Here is a 20,255-nt window from a genome sequence, read left to right as displayed (position 1 = left end):
GTCGCCTTGAAAGCCCGTTTTCGCATAGCAAAAGCAGGATAGTAGTTCATTAAAAAGATATATGCGGTCATTACGGGGACATTCCTACCGAGTATTACGCTAATGCCGGTCCCTGGCAAGTTATCAGGACATTTTGTTTCTAATATCAATGAGAGATGGCTTCAAAATATGTTTTGAACAATTCGCCAAATGGGGTTCCTTGTGGAAGCCCTTGTCCATGTGTGTTTACGTATTTGCCTGTGGTTTTCTCCCTTCCTTACCCTTGTAATTGAAGTTTCTCTACATTACACTCGTTTGAGTCGGCTATCCAATCTTTTGAGGTAGTACACAACGCTTCCTTTTCATTTTGCGGATTGGTTTGGGATTATATTAATAAACGTTCGATCTAGATCCTAATAAAAACAAAACAAAAAGTAAGTGAACAAAAACAACATTAAGATACAGTTTAGAATACCTATTATGTTAGTAAAAATAGGCAATTTATATTAACGATAGAATGCTCTTGGGAATCTAAACGAGGCGGGCTTTAGTTTTACTTGGAAGAAAGACAGCCATTAAGTAGGTAACTCTGTCTGATTACTAAATTCCTGAATAAAAGCAGTTCGTCGTGTAATACCTAGATAACTGCTAAATGGAAAGATTCCGATAGTTCCAAAATTACGAAATTCCTACTAACTGGCTACAATTTAAGGGGTCTTACTCGTACTATAAAAATGACATAAACGCTGACACTAAATAAGTCTACCTCTAAAACTGGAGTTGTGTCCGCATAAATGATTCTGGCTTGACGCCAAAGAATATTTACTGACTCTTAAGTTCAACCTTGACCGCCCAGACTGTTGTTTAAACTGTTGAAGTCAAAAGCAATCTTGTTGATCCAGAAATACAAAGTTATGCCTAGTCAGAGACTTCAGTTTGACTTATTAAAATGTCGCTGCTAAGATTCAAGCTGGCTTTCCACCAAAAGGGATTTGGGGAGAGAATCCTTTGTATACTACAGCGCAAGTGAAATACTCGTATGTGTGTGTGGATCCTTAGAGGCATGCCAGAAACCTAATCACGTGTACGAGGTAAGGTAAGGAGTGCCATAAACGTTGTAGTATTTTTTTGTAATGAGAAATTTGTGATACTACTTATCGATCTAAGTATAGGACCATCGTAGTTATAGATATTATAGATCTATCAGACCACCAAATATCAGACATTTAGGCACTACAAATAGTTTTATCGCAGAAGTTTAAAATATTTTTATGTTCTACACCACGTTACGGTGCTTTTTCATTTTCATCAATTTTTTTCGTGATCTACTACGTCCGAGATACCCATAAAACTAAGCTTACAATCAAGAATTTTGGCCTGAAGGAAACTACAACGAAAATAAGTAAATTTTTTTACGTAGGCTCAAAGGCTCAAATAAAATCAACTTAAGAACATGCAATATTTTATGCACAGCTAAAATGCACTCAGATGTTTATCGGCAGTTCCGGATCAGCGGTTCAAAGTATAAGTTCATCAGACTTGTTTCCACCATATGAAATCCTTCAAAGGGATCCTCTGCAACCGTGAAATTCAATTGGATCATGGCTACCTACGTCCAAAAAAGTCAATGGTTCTCAAACAAAAACAATTGTCTGCACCCTCAATATACCCCACCCCACCCACAAATCTTTGAAAGGTCTGATAAATCTATGCTTAGACGAAGACCTACTTTGTTATGTATTAAAACGGTATTTGAGTGGTGGAGTTTTACTATTATTGAGTCAAGAAAGAAATATTCTGGTACCCCTAAACTTATTATGTTTTGCTGAATTTAGTTATTATGTTGTTACTAATTGAATGTTGATAAAAATAAATACAAAGGTATCTTAGTGTGCTATGATAGCGAAATAAAATTCACAGTTTGAGAAACACTGACTTAGGGCTTGCTCCGTTAATCTTAACCACTTTCTCTAAACGTATTTCTCTGACGGAGGGCTGCCAGGCTTTTCGTTTGATAAAATATTGATACACATTTCCAGTAGCAAGCCTTTTGAATTTGCACCAATTAACTTGAAAAGCATTTGATCTTCAAACTATCAATCAAATATTAATATCTAGAATTTTGTTAAAACTAAAATAATTTCAATCTAATACTCTCTACGTGAAAGTGTAAATTAAGTGGCGAAGGTATTGTGTCTGAGCTACCAATTAAAAAAGTGATAAAAGAAAATAAAATGTAATAAAATAAAAATTATTAAAAGAGACTAAATAAATTCTAATCCAAATCGTAAATGGAGGTTATTGTATCGTAATTACAAAGATCAGTATCGCAGAGAGCCCACCAGTAGTTGAAAAGGGGGTATTTAACGCATCCTCGCCACATGTAACCATCGTTTCTGATTGCCTTAACACCGCATATTTCGTCTTCTTTACATTCTTCAATAGGTAGAGAACCACTGGAATGAAATATAAGCTGTTCAAGTCTAACCATTGATCTCAATTACGATGGTAGAGCGCAACGTGGACCGTAATCATAGAAGAATGGCCTAGTTTGTCCAGACGATTGTCAGACGGTTGAGGCAATTTATGTGTCTCGCATATAATAAAAGTGCTAACAATACTCGTACATAAAAGCTGATCCCATAAATAGTTTTACTAAAACCACAAAATGTGAAATAAAAAATTTACTCTTAGTTAAATAGAATTGATTGTCCCTAAAAACTATAGAGGAACTGACTGACAGTCTGTATGTAGGCTTAAATTACTAAAGTTGAATTGTATAACAAGAAAACTATAAGCATTATATTGTAAGAGCATTAACAAATTAATAGGTAACAGATACGATGGGTATCTTAATTTCATCGTCAAGGGTGTCAAATTGATAACTTAAAAATAAAGTTCTGATACCATTTTAAAACGGTGTCTAACAGTTCATAAGAATGCGATAAAAATACTCACATATTTCCTTCTAAGCAGTTAGCAGTATCAAGCATATCTCCCGTCTTAGCCGTCGCATTCGACTCGCATTTCAAGCAAGACATATCCTTAAACACAGATTTTCTAAAGTGCCTTGTACGTGAGAGTTCAACCACATTATCGACCCATTCCCGCTTCTTGGAAAATATGTACGGCATTTCAGAAATTGATATGTAGTTGCATAGATTGCACGCGCATACGTAGGTGGTGAGGTTGTGATTTGCGTTGTAGCATCCACGATCTATCACTCCGAACGGAGTGTGCATTGAATAGCACAAATCGTCGTCACGTTGGCAGACCGTCGCTGGGATTCTGTGGAGCAGATAATTATGAAAAAATATCATCAAATTGCAGTGTGGGTGAAGTTTAAAATCTTGTATTTTAACCTAGCATAAGTGTGAATGTATTTTAAGAATAGGTACATCAATACTACACATTATTTAAAAATGATCAAGAAACTCACAGTCGTTTCGTTGGATTATTACACTCCTCCATCACAACATTATTGCATATGATACACGATCTCAAATGATCGGGTATGCGATCATTGTCAGTCAGGGACCCATTTCCATAATGGAGCAAAGTTTGTATTTCATTGTCTCGTTCCTTTCGATCTGTTTCATAAGATATTAAATTTTTTGAGAGATGCATTAATTCTTCCTTTTCAGTTAAATCATATGCGGTTGTTGACAATTCCATAATATCTTTATCAGAGACATTTGATGTTACATTTGAATATGGTCTACTAGGTTTTGATATTGCAGTAATATCGGTTGGTGTATTAGTAGTATCGGAAGTTGGTGTAGAATTTGAATCAATATCATTATCATGATAGAAGTCACTGGGCTTATTAGATGTTGTACCAATGAAAGTATACTCTTTAGTTGAAGTACATACTGAAGGAGATGGGAAGTTACTGACTTCATCGAGCTCATTGTAGATTTTTTTAGCATTTTTGATAAGAAATGAAACTATGTTGTTTTTCAAATCGTCAGACAAAGTAGTTTCTATTGTACTATCTTCAGTAAGTTCTTCTACTTGTCTTCTAAAATAAGGCAAAGGATTCTTACTTTTGACGATTCCGGTATCTTCACAAGAAACTTGTGCGTAAATGGAGATCAAGTAAAATAAATATTCAGCTCGCATTTTTGTATTTTGTTACATTTGCAAATCAGACATCATGTAAACATGTCAAACGTCATAAATTTTCTGTCAGAATTCATAGATTACAGAACGAGTTAATATTTTGAAATAAAAAGTATGCATATCCAGATGAAATAATTATGCCCATGAAGGTGGATTTTTCCCACGCCACTTCTAGCGCGTTTAATTTTTTTCTCATTCATCAATGTTGGCAGTGCTCTAAATGCCAATTTCGGATTCAAGTGCTCAGCGTTATTGCATCCACTTCGGTTGCAGAAAAAATACATCGTATTATAAACTGGCTTTGACTTGCAGCCTCTGGATACATGGTCGACTTCGTCATCAATATTAATGTAACATAATTGATTATGGCCGCAAACCATATAATCGGCACTGAAAAATTAAATTAGAATGAGAAGAGTGTAGTGTTAAGTGTTTCTCGGGGCTACATCATGTTTATAGCCACAACTAATAAAATGAGTATCATAAAACAATGAGATTCTGTTATCCTCTTACAATCACAAGCCAAAAATAGCATCCAATTAAACTTCATAAGAATAACAACAATCATAGAAAACAAAAATATAATAAATAAACTCACCCTCTCCCTTGTCTGCAATTCTTATCATAAACTTGATTAGTTCCAGATGTATCGCAAACTTTGCACATAAGATCTAAGCCGGCCAATGGTTTTTGCAATAAGAAGTTGTCAAAAGTCCAGTCGTTGATCGAATTGTAATTGTAGTAACTGACATCGTAAGATGGCTTGTCGTTACACAGCGGGCATTTGCAGTAATATGTCCTATTGACCCGCGTTGGTAAGATACAACCACGGCGTAAATATTGGGGATGGAGTTCAACGAAACATTGTTCAGCATCTGAACACTTAACTGTTGAAGATCTAGAACAAAAAATGATAAAGTAACATCAACACCAATAAAATTTGAGCTACATTAGTTATAGGTACGTAAGTTGAAATTGATTGCACTTCTATAATTACTGTTTTGAGTTCTCAATCAGATAGATCTAGATTCTTGGATTTTCAAATTAGATTATTATTATTTCATTGCTATAAAAGGGTTATCCAAACACTGTTTACCTAAGACAAAACCTAATTAGTGTTCTAACTTTAAAATTTTCCTTTTCCATTTAAGACAGAAGTAATTGAAAAAATAATTCCAGGCTAAATACAAAGTGATACTTACACCCCCTTGTAACAGTTAGTATCAGCCGACGAGGTCCCATTTGCAAAGCACGAGAGGCATTCTATCCCGAGCTTAGAAGTATTATTCGCTACGTCCCTTGTATTTCGCACAGTCCCGTGGGTGCCATTCCCGTTTCTTTCCTTCTCCAAATTTTCATATGATTTAAAATTTTGCACAAAAAGTTTCTTGAGTTCATTATCGTCAAATTTTTCATCGTCCTCTGTAATAGCGGTTGTAATTGCGGCCTCACTCGGAGTTCTGTTAAAATTGTTTTCGAGCTGAGGTCTTGATGCAATTTGGCTTTGTTCTTTAATAACGCCAAAGTCGCCCTTGATCCTGTAGAATAATGAGACTAATAAGATAATATTGGAAAAGATTGGAATATTTTTAATGTACATTTTGTAGGCGACTTGCTGCGGAGATAACTGACAGTTTATTCCTAAACGTCTATGAAATACGACAGACTAATAAGTACTCTATGCTAAATTAAAAGAGGTTTTCTCAATAGATTCATTCAAGGAATAAAAGATTGGAATTTGCAACATTACCTAGTACTTGGAAACATAGAATTTATTTATAATGTAGAAGCTAGTGTATTATATTATTTGTGGCACGGAAGAGTTATACATCTCATCAGTTACCCCACTTCCAAATTCACACAAACTTAAAATATTTTTTGTTCACCAATTTTTAACAAGTCCTGAATAATTTAATAATAGTGGCCTTTATGACTTTTTAGCTATTGTATTTTATATGCTCGTAGCTTTTCCTAATCTAATTGCCTATCAATGTTCTTACGAAAACTTTCAAACGCCTATACATAAAGACCCATAACTTCAATATAAACTAAACAGCTATTCACCATAAAGGGCGCTCGGTCTTACATCATCACGATGGGACGACTCTTCGTTTGAAATATACGCGGAGCACATTGAAGAAAGGCTTCTTACCGAAGCTAAAGGGGACTTGATAACACCTCTATGCGTTATTGATGCGCAGTTTGCTGTGGAGGCACGAATGCAGTGTTGGAGATGGTATATTATGAATTAACTGAAGTATTAAGACTAATATACTCGTACTATTTCGACGTGTTTACTTGCTTAGTAAATTGTATTATGAATAACACTATAGATTGGTTTCACAATCTTACTTTAACTTTAACAAATGTCAAAAGTCCGTCAAAACTCAAACTCCATACAAAATATACTGAATATGGTTGTAGTCACGGTTAAAATAAGGTGGTGCAACTCAGCCTTAGTGACTTCTCGATGGAAAAACTACTCTGCTGAAAATAACTAGATGGATAATAATGCGGAAATTTCAATATTACGTTGTTGTGCTGTATTCTTTATTTATAATTTCTTTACTGTGTCTTTCAAAACATTAAAATACTTTTATAAATATCTTGTAATAGCGTTCGCTCAATTCCTAAAAAAAATATGTTCAATAACACGTACGTACAGCTTTCTCAAGTATGTCATTAATACAATGTATTCAACATTCCATATAAACTCGTCTACAAAAACTATCTTCATACATCCTCCCATGCAGTCTGTACAGACACGACTCGCTGTACTATAATTCAAGCCAATAATGATTCATATAAATTTGCAAAACGAGCGAGAGGTGCAAACTGTAAGAGTGAGCGATGTGGGGTGTAATTTGCGTAAGGACGACCGCGGGCGTGGTAGTGATGTCTTCAATCATCGGTATCGATAGATTGATGGTGCGTGGGACATTTAGTTTTCGTTGGTTTGATTCTATAGCAGCGTGAAAAGTAATTTCTAGCTCATCCTTTAATTTATTTTCCAAAGTCACAACCAAATGATTCAAAGTAATCTACAAAACGTCAAATTAATATGTACAAACTATGAGAATTTCCACGTTAGTCATGAAATCACATTAAAAAACTCACAGAACAAAATAAAACTAGAAGCCAAAAAGTTATATTATGAAAAATCTCGAGTTTACGATTTCAGTATCTTTCAGATGTCAGAAGCTCGTAATTAACTCACTGCTGCCATAATGCCCATAGTTAATGAAATAACCGCCCACGTAACCATTCCAACAAATTATCTTTTTACCTGACACCGGACATTACTTAGCCTGACATTCGAACAACTTTCAAACAAAAGGAGACTCGATGTCGATAAAGTTTTACAGCCCTTTGTTCGCGACACTATTAAAGCGTGTCATTCAGTTTTTATCGATGTGATTAAGCTTCGCTCAATGAAGCATCACTTTGCATCGGTCGGTAATTGCAGGCAGTTTGTATGGAAAAAAATTAAGTTCCAAGGCAATCAACAGTGGAGAGATTCCGTATATAAAAATGTGAGCATCGAAGCTATTTCCAATTAACTTCCTCCTTAGAAACGAGAATTCACAAGAAAATGGGGAATGTGCTACGAAGTCCAAAATGAGACGTACCTATACATTTGACTCTTCCAAGAAAGAGAAAACATGACACGACAGTATACTTTTTGGGAAGATGGTTAGATTAATCATTGTTTTCTGAAGGGTTTTCCTGTAAATTAGGTGAAATTTAAAAAATAACAGTTTTAAAGAAATTAGACTAATAGGTATTACATACTACAATAGAGGTACCTACATCAAGGTACATAGTAAACAAAAATAATTTTGTACTTTATTGTCGTATAGACCCCTGAATATGCAAATTCGTACGTAGATAAGTTAATTTTGATAACTTTCTCACCTCAACTGGTTTGACGTGTATATTGATGACCTTTACCACAATTTAAATAATTGCCCAAATTAAGGATGCTCTTGTAAAAAATTAAGAAAACCATATTAATTTAACTTATTCATGTTCGATAATGCCATAATGACACGTTTTGCGTACGCAAGCAGAAACATGAAATTAAAATGATAATCGATATTTTAAGCGCTAATTTTTCAATTAATCGATTTATCTTTTATCAGGAGAATTTAATTAACGTCTTCGCATGTATTCTTTACGAAAAGTGAGGTAATGCAAATTGATTCTGTAAATAAAGATATAACTGAATGACGATTTAAAACTCTTAGTTACCTAATAATATTTTTAGTAACAGGGGTTTAGTATACATAATGTGGCAGATGAAGCACTGATTACAATATTGGGATTATAATAACAATACCGGGACTAAAAATATGGGCTATTTGTGGCTTATACAATCTGGTATCAGGATTTTGCACAGCCAACACGGTAACACTTTAACATTGGATACAAATTCTCAATATTAATATCGATACAAACTTACTTCTTTATAAATTAGGTAAGTGGAGGAGCATATTCTCATTTCAGCCAAAGGACGTCCACAACTGCTGAACATAGACTTCTCTCTATGATTCCCTCTATGATATGTGGTCTACACTCCAGAACCTTGCTGCCTAATCGACCGACAGTTCTACGTACTATGTGCCAGTACGCAGAATTGACGGAAGTCTTTTAGTACATACGAATAGCGAATTATCCTTGTAGTGTATAAAGTAGCAAAGTTGAATAGGTACCTAAAGTACTATGTGTTGCTATCGATCCGGCCTTTCCTGCGTAGCCTAATCATTATACGAAAAACGTCTGCCTCATCTTTCCTTAGTTATGCAGTCTATTCCCTCTTCAACAATTACTTGAAGCTAATTTCTAAAGTCAAGTTATTTGTTCTCTTGAACAATTTATAGCCACCCGGGTGCCCGGACAGCGGAACTTCTGAAGAATCCGACTCCGGATATATAATTCGACCTAATTTAAAAACTTATGCAATTTAAAGACGTCGATACTGGACCTAGCAAAGCAAAAGTAAACTGAAGTTTGCTTGTGCTGTATTCATCTTATAGAATCTTTATGAAACTGAATATAACTATCTAAAGATGTACAGTCTAAAACACAACTTACAATTTGTTCATTTAGAAGCAATGACTAAAATGGTGAACTTCTAAATGAAGCTTTTTCTAAATTAGTTCACGTTACTCTCACGCAGGTTGACACCAAGTAAGGCTTATAAATCCACATCCTTCATTCATAATTTAATGTCGCATAAAATCACAAGCCGGGAAGAGCATGCATCCCTGATGGACGAGGCGTTTAGTGTTGGGACATGATTATTATTCAAAGTTACTTTAAATAAAGTTATTTCAAAACATATTTACGCAGATTAGTATTATTAGGTATGCCCGTAAATGTAAGACAAAAGTAGGGCACATAAAATTATTGATAGACATGCGAATCTAGAACTGTCAGTCTATTTTTACAGAACCTACATAATTTGGTATCAATTTATAAACTGTTCACACTATTTAGAAACATTTTAATGTAGGTACCTATTAAATATTAGGACCTATTTAAAACCAATTAATTAAACTTCACATTTTATATTTGAATGTTGTTAATAAATAAACTAATTTAAAAAAAGGTTCTGTTTACTTACAGGTTACAATTTATTTTCTTACCGCTTCGGCGAGCATTCCCCGCCTCACATCACTATTGCATGCCTTTTTGCCACCCATTGTAAAGTTTTTATTACCTGTAATTTAATATGCTTACTGAATCACTGGGGTGCTGCAGTTTATGGTTTCATAACGCATACTGTTTTGCATGCTTTGAGCGTCGATGTTTTTGGAAAATATTTTTAAGATGCATCGTTAACACGGCGGATATACTAAAGTTTCAAATATGCTTGTATTGTACATAATTATTATGAAATTCAAATGGCTTAGATTCTTTTAGTTTCAGTTAGAGACGAAAGCTTGGGGTTATTCCTGAATTCATGCTCATGTGTCGTTTTGAAGTGCAGACTTAAAAGGTCTGATTATGGTAAGCAGCGTTTTAGTGGCTGCATTAAAGAATAGTGTGGTGCGTTGTGTACTTGTGTGTAGGAAAACTACACGATTTGTCTACGAGCTGTCTACATGAACCTGGGGCACACTTTATTCTAAGCCTATGCGCTACGTTGTTGTCAGCAGTAAAAAATCGTAGGTAGTGCTAGTATTAAGGCTTGGTATTTCTTCTAAAGTAGGTATTTCGCGCTGTCAAAATCTGCGCGCGCTATTCTTCGCCGAAAACAGCGCGTCAAAGAGCTCCCGCCACAATTTCCAGCTACACAGTATAGAAATACGCAGTTGGTTAGGTTAGGTTGACTTCCTTCCCTTCAAGCGTCACACTCACAACACTTTCTACTAGAAATCATATCCAAGTGATACAAATTAAAACACCTTTCAGACTTTTTGGGAATATATTCTAGAATCGAATAAATATATAAATATAAAATATAACTGCAGAAGTAAACACGGTTCAAAGTGGCCGTGGCGTCGCCCGACCTTCTGGAAGTTCTGCGCCGGCTTAAAGATTTCAAGATTACGTCACCCGACCTATCGGTAGGCCCTTGGGAGCTTGAGGGATTGGAATTTTTTTTTATGATAAGTTACTCTTAGTAGCGATTATTTAGAGCTTCGATAATAAATTTAATTATAGTTGTTGCAATTCACGAAGCTTTGCATGTGGTTAATAACATTAATCAGTATAGGTACGCATCAATTTTGTTCAGTCTCTTTGTTTATTAATAAATAAAAATATCATACTAAAATTGCAGAAACATATTTGTTTGTATTGGTCTGGGTGTTTTCTTTCTATAATATGTATGACGTATGTACGGGGTTCTGTACCTATCGAAAATTGCTATGAGCATCACACGCGGTTACCTGCGTACCTCTGTGCACTCATGGGAGTTTAAGCAGAGGTCCCTAGAGTTTGACTTTGAGCTTTGTTTATAGTCATTACGAAGCAGACTGATGGGAAACTGCACTGTCTTGAATTCGAAAGGGTAATTTGACGGTGTTTGGGGAATTCTAGGAATAAATACAGAGTCTCCTCATTGAGATTGAGACATTTCAATTTGAGATTTCATTTGACATTGAACACAATCTGAAATGGAGTTTTCAAACACTTGTAAAAATAAAAAGTAATTAAATCAAAGGCACTAAGTAGTATTGATATCAACTTCGAAGAAAATGACTGCCAAAATTACTTTCTACTCGTTCCACACGTCTTTCATGAATTATATTAAGGTATTGTTAAACTAAATTTCAAGTAGATTGAACCAAGGAATCACTTTGTCCCATACAAACTTTGCCCCCTTTTTTCACCCCCTTCATTTCATGACCCCATTTCGGAAAATCTTTTCTTATGAGATGCCTACGTCATAAAAAGAACACACCTTCCAACTTTCAGGTCTCTACGATATCCGTCAGTCATTTAGGACAAAGCATTTTTATTAGTTGTTCAAAACTCTATCGTTCCAGGTATGTCATTGACAGGAGGGCGCTACTATCTTAATGGGTTATTCATTACTCCACTTGACATTTCAGAATCGTTTGACTTTAGATACCTAAGCGATTTGATATTCGGAGTCTTTTAATGAAATCAAGTTCTGAAATAACTTGAGGTGTTGTACCCGATCAAGCTTTTCATTGCAGGACAGTTAGTATTAGTTTCTTCTCTAAGTCTTAATTTGTCAGAGTAGGTAAAGGCTCCATGAGAGCAAAATTTAGCTTTATAATAGTTTTTAATTTTTTTCTTGAAATATTTGACGCCTTGTAATCTCTTGTAATCTCTCGTTAATATAGGTCCACACAAATAAAGAATGTTTGACTTCGACTTTAATAATTATGCTCTTACATAATTATAAATAAACTAGCTTTCCGCCCGCCGCTTCGCCCGCGTGGAATTTTTTGGTTTTTATATAACCTATTACACTCAGAATGATATAATGTGGCTTTCTATTGGTGAAAGATTTTTTAAAATCAGTTCAGTAGATCCCGAGATTACCCCTTACAATTTAACAAATATACAAACACACAAACTTTACCTCTTTATAATATTAGATTATAGATAGGTAATTTGAAACCCTATTTTGTTTTATTCTTTTTTTTATTTTAAATATTTCACGATCCAAACTAATATTTACTGTAAGTAAATGCTAAATAGTAAATATTAGTTTGGATTGTGAAATATCCTACTAATATTATAAAGGCGAAAGTTTGGATGTCTGGGTGTCATGATGTCTGGATGTTTGTTACTCTTTCACGCAGAAACTACTGAACGGATTTTGTTGAAACTTTACAGTATTATTGTTTATAACCCAGATTAACATTATGACGATATGTGGCAAATAAATTTCAATAAATAAATAAGACGTGTCTAAAAGCGCCATCTATCGTCATTGGTTAAAATCTACAGCACTGGACAAACTACGGTATGACGTTCGTAAATATTCATTCGGGGGAAACCGTGAAACGCCATCTATCAACATGGGTAAAATGAGGTAAAACATCATATCTAACGGGGGTAAAACGAGGTCCACGCGAACGAAGTCGCGGGCGGCCGCTAGTTTATAATAGGTAGCTTTCCCTCCGCAACCTTATTGGTATTCCATGTATGTGTCTTTTAACTGAGTTCTGTTAAACATTTTATGTAAAATTTGTCCAATTATAACTCTATTTACATCTGCATCTGTAAGCAAGGATTCATGTTCTCCAGCCCAGATGCCGAGTAAACAGAATCTTCTTTCAGTGACGTGCAGCTGCCCCTATATTTGACCCACTGACCTAATTTTTTATTATTTATTTGTGTCAGTGTGCTCTTCTAAAGAGTGAAGACGATTGTATGTAGGTACTATTAAAATGTAATTTTAACTAATTGGTTTTGTCTCATATTTGAGGAATGTACTATGTATCATGAGTAGAGTCTTCGTTTAAAAGGATGCCAACGATTTAAATTTCAATAGGTAGACAAAATTCAGAATTCTTAATTATCAAAAATTTTAGCTTTCTCCAGTAACACTGGTATTATTATACTGTGACTCATCAAAGTCATCATTGTCAAAAATATTGACAAATCGAGAACTGTCACGGCCAAAAAACTGGCACGCGTCCGTCCTCCGTAAGCGCCACCGCGCGACTGATTGAGATTGTCCAAGCCGTCATGGGCGATTTTTTCCACATTTTTTAACATAGTAACTAAATAAGACGCAATATAAAAATTTCATCCGTTAAAAGCCCTCAAGTTATTTCTGAACTTTAGTTTAGTAAAAGATTTAGAATCTCAAATCGCTTATTTTAAAAATAAAACCATAATTAGAAAACGAATAGAGGTAACTTTGGGAATTTATTCTATCGAGTCAACTTCATCAAATCGTGTTTCCATCCGTTAATAGCCCTAGAAAATATCCTCAACTATGCCCAAAAAAAATCTTAGCCTTTTATTTTACTGTTTAGTACCTCAAAAATGAAAAATGAAAACCTCATTTTCGCCATTTTCTCTGATACCCGGCCTTAGTTGCTATTTCAACCATAACACAAGTACTTATTAACTGCTTACAATAACAATAAAACGTTCAAAGCTATACGAGTATGAAATTCTACTTAAGCATTTAAATCCACAAAGCCTAGTTTTACAAAGCCGAAAATTACTTAAAAATCGTCCAAAAACTAATAAAACACCCACTTACAAAGAACACGTACATTCAGTCTTTTGTCCCAGATTAGTTTTTTTCTCAGAGGTCATCCCTCTATTCTCCAGGGGTTAAAAAATGGAAATCCCCTTTCACGACTCGAGGTTTTGAAATTAAGCCTTCTGTAATGAGATACTTACGTACTTCTGTTTTCTTTGTTCCCCAAAATCCGTTTGTGCAAGAGATTTTTCTGTGTAACTTCGAAGTTATTAAGTAGCCGTGTTTTGTCGTTGGAGTTTTTACTTTTAAGTATTTAAAATACAAATATTTTACATTCTACACCATCATCACACAATTGAAGCTGAAATGCACCATATAACTTTAACTATAACGATAACCGCTGTTTTTTATGAATTTTGACAGATTTTTGACGTTTGTTAAAGTTAAAGTCAGATCAACCAAGAGCAACCCAGCCTTATTGGTTTTTAAGCAGCACAAAGTAAGTTGCAATCGCACCTGATATTAAGTGAGATGCTGTCTGGGATAATGCATACGAGTAAGGTATGTAAGCGCCTATCTAAAATTTGATTTGTTTCGATGCATATTTGGCAATAAGAGAGCTACTTAGACCTAGTGTCAGGCAGACACTAGAATCTATTTAAACTCTATAATGTAGGCATGTAAATACTATTAGAAAACACGGTAAGCTTAATTATCGTCTGTATGTAATGCAAAATGACCAATCTGCAAAATGACCAGATTTATAGTCATATAATTAATTTCTGGATAATTAATTATCGTATTAGTCACCATTTCAAGTAAACATTGCGTATCCAAAATTATTCAGTACCTCCATGCAGATATTAATGTTTCCCTTTGATTATACAGTCGTGAACTAATATGCGAAATTGTAATTAGCCCATATTAATCTAGATTTAATTGTAAAATCACTCACATGCTAGGGATATAATTTAATAATGTGCTAGTGAAATGTGCATAAAGGTGCTATATTAAGTCCTTATTGCAGTTTGATGCAAGCTGATGATTATTAATAATTAATATTTTTAAAACACTTTATTAATTTGCTGACCACAAAAATAAGACAAATCTAATTATCACAGTGTAAGCAATGAAAGTGTATGTAACATCTTTTTAACCGACTTAAAAAAAGGAGGAGGTTATTAGAGCTATAAAACTAAAGAACAGTTTTTCAATAATTTAATTTTAGAATTGTGTCCTTATGCCACTGAATAAAGAAGTGAAATCATAATAGTATCTGCACATTTAGTACATTTACATTTTAGTTCAACCGTCCAATTTATTCGTCCGGAAAGTAATTAGTACATCGTTGGCTAATTACAATACAGGCCTAATAGCTAAAGCTGAGCTCGATCAAATTATCATGGAGTCTGTCATTGTCATTGGATGGCCCAATCTGAACCGATTCGGTTAGTATTATCTATTTTATTGGGAGACAAGGCAGTGATCGTGACTTTATTTGCAATGTGTTTTATTTGTCATAGCTGATCCGGCGAACTTCGTACCACCAGTAAAAAAATATAGCCTCTGTTTGTCGGGGATAATGTACGATTCTAATGGTGAAAGAATTTGTTAAATCGGTCTAGTAGTTTAGGAGCTAATCCAATACAAACAAATAAATCTTTCCTCTTTACAATACTAATCTTTATTTTTCATAGAATAAAATGTACTGCGTTTATTCCTGGAATAAGCTTTATCCTATGAAGAGTTATAAAGCAACCATTTGAGTAAGAAAATATTTTTTGAGTAGTCTATTATCATTTATTATTTAATACGTATAAAAATTCACGATAAATCCACTAGAATATTCAGGCTCTACAAAATATTATTCTGAATTTTGTTTGTGGTTATAAAACTTTTCGTAGAACTGAATTACGAAAAGTAATTTTGGGATTAATTTATACGTCATATTGGCAAAGTTTTAATAGTTTGTGAAAATTTTCAATTACAACTGCCCAAATTATTATTCAGTTCCAATCTAAGCAATATATGCAAATTCTGTTTAGTATTTATTTTTATTTCTTTCAAAACACGAAAATGAATTTATATCTTCTGAATAATAGATAAATATAATTAACTAAATGTGTTTATCGTGATATCTTAATAGTAATGACTTTAAATGCATAAAAGGATTATAAAAACTTCTACCCCACAAAACACGCGCACCTGGCTTAACCCTTCGCCCTTTATCTGGTTATCCTGATTAATCTTCAGCATATTCGTCATCATTAGTCGCTTGATTAGTTATTACGTCATCGAATTCCATTCCATCGAGGAACTAAATCCAAAGTAGCCAACGCAGTGATAGGGTTACTACGTGGGATTCTTTGAAAAGTTACACGCTGTGATGAGTTAACGTAGAGTAGGAGAATATGGAGAGTGCATCAATTGCATAATGTAATCGGAGCCAAGCAAATGAAGGAATGAATTTCGCAGCAAGGATGTGTTATGTATGATTTTATAACTCTAGTTTTCCACGAAGTATGTAAATATATTGAGAGTACTCTCGCTTCTCATAATCTCTACATTATTTCTGAGTAAGTCATCATTTATATTAGCGAATTCCAAGAAGGATGGATAAAGTTCAGAAGCTTCTTTATTTTTACTTGTTTTTAAGAAAACCTTTAAGCATCTACATCCTCACTGCTGACACATTGCTCTTAACGTTAATTTAATTATTTTCCAAAACAGCTCACAGTTTTGTAAAATCATAATATTCAGGGCTTGTGCTCTTCTATGATTTTTTCTTTCTTTTCTTTGATAGTAATCAATAAAAATGTTTTACCTTAATGCCACATCCAAACGATCTTATTACTGATTCGGGGGCAGTCTTATTTTTCAACACAACTGGTATGTAACTCGACACCAGTGGACAGCCACCACAGTCCGCCGCTCTCGGGCTGGCCACCCGTTTCCCATACTTGTTGACACGTCAAGTTACTCTCGTACCAACTTATTTTTGTATCATGATAGAGAATTATTAAGGATTTTATTAACAGTTTTCATGGTAAAAAAAACTCTCTCATTTTATTTTACCTTTATTTTGTGAGATCACACAACGTAAAAAAAATAAGTCTAATATAAAAACAAACTTATTTTTTCCTTTAGACGACATACTCGCCGTATTCGCTGACTTCAAATTGCTAATAGGCAATGTAAGTTTCACACCTGATTATCAGAACAAACTTAGCATCTACTCTAAAGGTAGTTTAAGTTTCCCTGCGTGATCGAATCAGAAATGAAGATATCCGCAGGAGAACCAAAATTACGGACATAGCTTGCAGAATTCAAGTGGCAGTGGGCGGGGCACATAGCTCGTGGAGACGATGGCCGTTACTTGGGGTAGAAAAGTTCTCCAGTGGCAATAGGTCCGACCGACGATCTGGTGAAGGTAACGGGAAGAGACTGGATGCGGGTAGCGCAGGACCGGTTGTTAAGGAAATCCTTGGGGGATGCCTTTGTCCAGCAGTGGATGTCATTTGGCTAAAACGAACGAACTTCAAAGAACAGATAATAGAGGGAATGATATTTTACTTGATTATGTTTCATGAGAATTATAAATAAATGATTCTAAATCGAAATACTCTTGACCAGAAATGTGTTAATTGACATCTGTTCCAGTCCTATTGACTCTCCCAACTTCCACATGACTGATCGGTTTAAGAGACTATTATTTTGTGAGCTCAGCCCGTTTGGGATTAATTAACGAATGAAAAGGGCCAGCGCGGTTACTCATTTAGTATAGATTGGATTCGTTATTTATACAATTCGTGTTTTTTGTGAATTCGAGTTGATTGAGGAGCTTTCAGGATATCGCAAAAGTAAGGATGCTTTCCAATATCGCGCGAGTTAAGCTCTAGCCGAGAGCTTTCGCGAAAAAATATATTTATTTTTAATTACAATTTTACTTAACTAACTAACCTTATTGAATCTAAGTCTTCGACTGCTGTAAAACCGGGCTCGATGCTCAGGCGCAGGGCTGCTTATCGCCAACAAACGCAAGCTCAGCGTCTAGACGACATCGTCCGATCATTTCGTAGAACCGAGGTACATAGAGCTCGCATAACACCTCCCCGCCGAGATAGAGGTCCATTCTTTAGCTTATCTGCTGAAGATAGACCGAGGAACGGATTCAGTTTGTAGAATTACAGGGCGTTCCGTTTCTGTAGTTACAGCGGCTGCCCTGTTCTGTATGTATTTCCTCCATTTGATGTAGAGAACATATGAAGCTGCTATAATGAAGATTATGTAGAGCGGCGTGGTCCAGTATAGATGCGGCTGAATATCTACGTTTTCTAATTTCAAAGTTTGCTGCTCTCGTTCCAAAAATCCAATAGTATTATGAAGTTGTTTCAAATCCACATTTTCAATTTTCAGTCGCTCAAGGGGGTTCCTGATTTTCACTTCCTCTGAATTGAACGCATAGAGCTTTATAGGTTTTCCGTAAACGGTATGATGTGAATTTATGAATTTCAGCTTTTCACTGGATGCACTGCAGTTTTCCGGAAGTTGTAGTAAGTATACTCCTTTAATTTTCATGTATTCATCCTGAACACACTGTATGTGAAGCTTAGTAGAGTTTGGACTGACAAATATGTAGTATTCTTCATTTACCTTTTCAAATATTTCCTGCTCTATTTTGACTTGTTCATATTGACATTGCGACGATAGTTTCTGAGATATAATCAGGTCGTACACACAGTTACGATTTTGTTCCGGGCTCTGCAGGAGAGTGTTTTCTTGGCAGTAGTGAAATTTTCCTGTTCTTATGCAGGGTGATTCCAAGTACTGGTACGCATTTTCGTTCATAACCAGGTAGGATTTGTTAGGAATAAGGATAGTATTATTGGATGTGGGGATTGGGAACAATTGATAGTATGTAAATATATCCATATAGAATATCGGTACTTTTATAACAAATATCAACTTATTATCGCTAAAGTAAGAGCCTATGTCTAAAAAGCTACAAAAAATACGAGATTCTTTCAAATCGGTCGTTACCAATTGATCAGGCTTGTAATGTTTAGTAAGTTCTGATACAAAATATGCTACATTTGAGGACGATAGTATGTTACGATAAGCAATATGTTTCGTAGACAGTGATATCGCTGTCTCTAGATCAGTCAGGGTTTCCAAAATAATTTGTACGTTAATTTCCAATAATTTATAAGAACTGTCCAATTTTACAAAATCAATAAAAGATTGTTCAGAGTAGTTTACTTGTCTTAAAATTTCCGAAATCTTTGTTGATAATTTGTTTTGATTCTGAACAATAGACGAAATTGTTGTATTAAAATTTTTCAAAAAGAGTTTGTTCAAAGTAATTGCCTCATTAACATGGTGTGTAATTTCGTTTTGATTTTTCCGAAGTATGTTTATTGCTTTATCGTATCTTACGGCATCGTCCTGGTCTAGATTACCAGTAATACTATGAATAATCGTACCAAGTCCATCAATAAGCGCTCTTCTAAATCTAGATCGACTTAACAAATTAAACTTATCGAGGATACTAGTTAGTTTATCAGAAATAAACTGATGTAAAATAACAAATCTAAATTTATAATCCCTATTTAAATCGCTAATCAAAGCCTCTAGGGTGAGAGCCTGATTTTTGGTGATAATTATTTGGTCTCTAATGCTGTCTAAATTAATAAGATGTAAAAAGACGTGATCAGTTTGTTTAACTTTAGATAATCCTAATTTGAATGGCAATATTCCGGGGTTATCAGTCATCGGCGTTAGTTTCGCTTCCTCGGCTTGTGCCGGGTAGCTCGCCGTCGTCCTGTAACAAAGAACGTTGCATTTTAAGAGGCCTTCGTATGTTTCGCTTATGGTACTCTTGTTCTCTGACGTCTGCAACTTTAATACCCAAATCTCTCGCGGCGGTCCTAGTCAAATATCGCGGTTGGTCCTTGTGGCGGACAGCAAGTGGATTTTTTGAATAAATGGCCTTATCCTCTTCATATTCGAGGGGAGCTTCTAAGGTCTCATTACGTTTATTAATAGTATTTATTTGTTTAGAATTTAGACGTTCGTTAATTTTTTCGTACATTGTTGTTGTTATTTCTTTATGTTTATTTATGTAATTTTGTAAACATTGTTTTTCCAAAAGAATGTCAAACGGATCGCGGTTATCTAAATGGCCATTAATAATTTCTATAGGTTTTTTATCTGTGGCGGAATGTATTGAATTATTATATGCCAATACTGCAAACAGCATCAACTCAGTGATGGTGGACTGTTTGTGGTTTTGTTGTAAAAGTCGAATGTGTTCTAATATAGTCGAATGAAATCTCTCAATAGCTCCATTCGATTGAGGATTATTGACGCTGGTAAAATGTAAATTAATTTTGTGTAATGCGGCAAATTCTTTGAGGGGTAGGTTTTTAAATTCTGTCCCTTGGTCAGCGGTGATATTTAAAGGTAAGCCATGGTGAGTCATCCAGATCGTGAGTGAGTTAATGACACT

General features: G+C 34.8%; 1 protein-coding gene across 3 annotated transcripts; it reads right to left on the bottom strand.

Moving 5' to 3' along the window:
- Nucleotides 1–2,199: 2,199 nt before the first annotated feature.
- Nucleotides 2,200–5,718, bottom strand: LOC135075887 (uncharacterized). 3 transcript variants are annotated; one of them, XM_063970348.1, is made up of 6 exons: nucleotides 5,304–5,718; nucleotides 4,700–4,999; nucleotides 4,026–4,491; nucleotides 3,419–3,569; nucleotides 2,938–3,267; nucleotides 2,200–2,435 (listed from the first exon to the last, which is right to left on the bottom strand). In XM_063970348.1, the coding sequence occupies exons 3-6, from the start codon at nucleotides 4,099–4,101 to the stop codon at nucleotides 2,255–2,257; spliced, it is 738 nt and encodes a 245-aa protein (XP_063826418.1). In that variant the 5' UTR covers nucleotides 4,102–4,491; nucleotides 4,700–4,999; nucleotides 5,304–5,718; the 3' UTR covers nucleotides 2,200–2,254. The 3 variants fall into 2 exon arrangements, 2 of the variants coding, with proteins under 2 accessions (XP_063826418.1, XP_063826417.1); XM_063970347.1 differs by having other exon boundaries at nucleotides 3,419–4,491.
- Between the last annotated feature and the right edge of the window lie 14,537 nt (nucleotides 5,719–20,255).

This window comes from Ostrinia nubilalis, chromosome 11 (assembly GCF_963855985.1).
Source record: "Ostrinia nubilalis chromosome 11, ilOstNubi1.1, whole genome shotgun sequence".
Lineage (NCBI taxonomy): Eukaryota > Metazoa > Arthropoda > Insecta > Lepidoptera > Crambidae > Ostrinia > Ostrinia nubilalis.
This window is presented reverse-complemented; position numbering and strand designations above follow the sequence as displayed.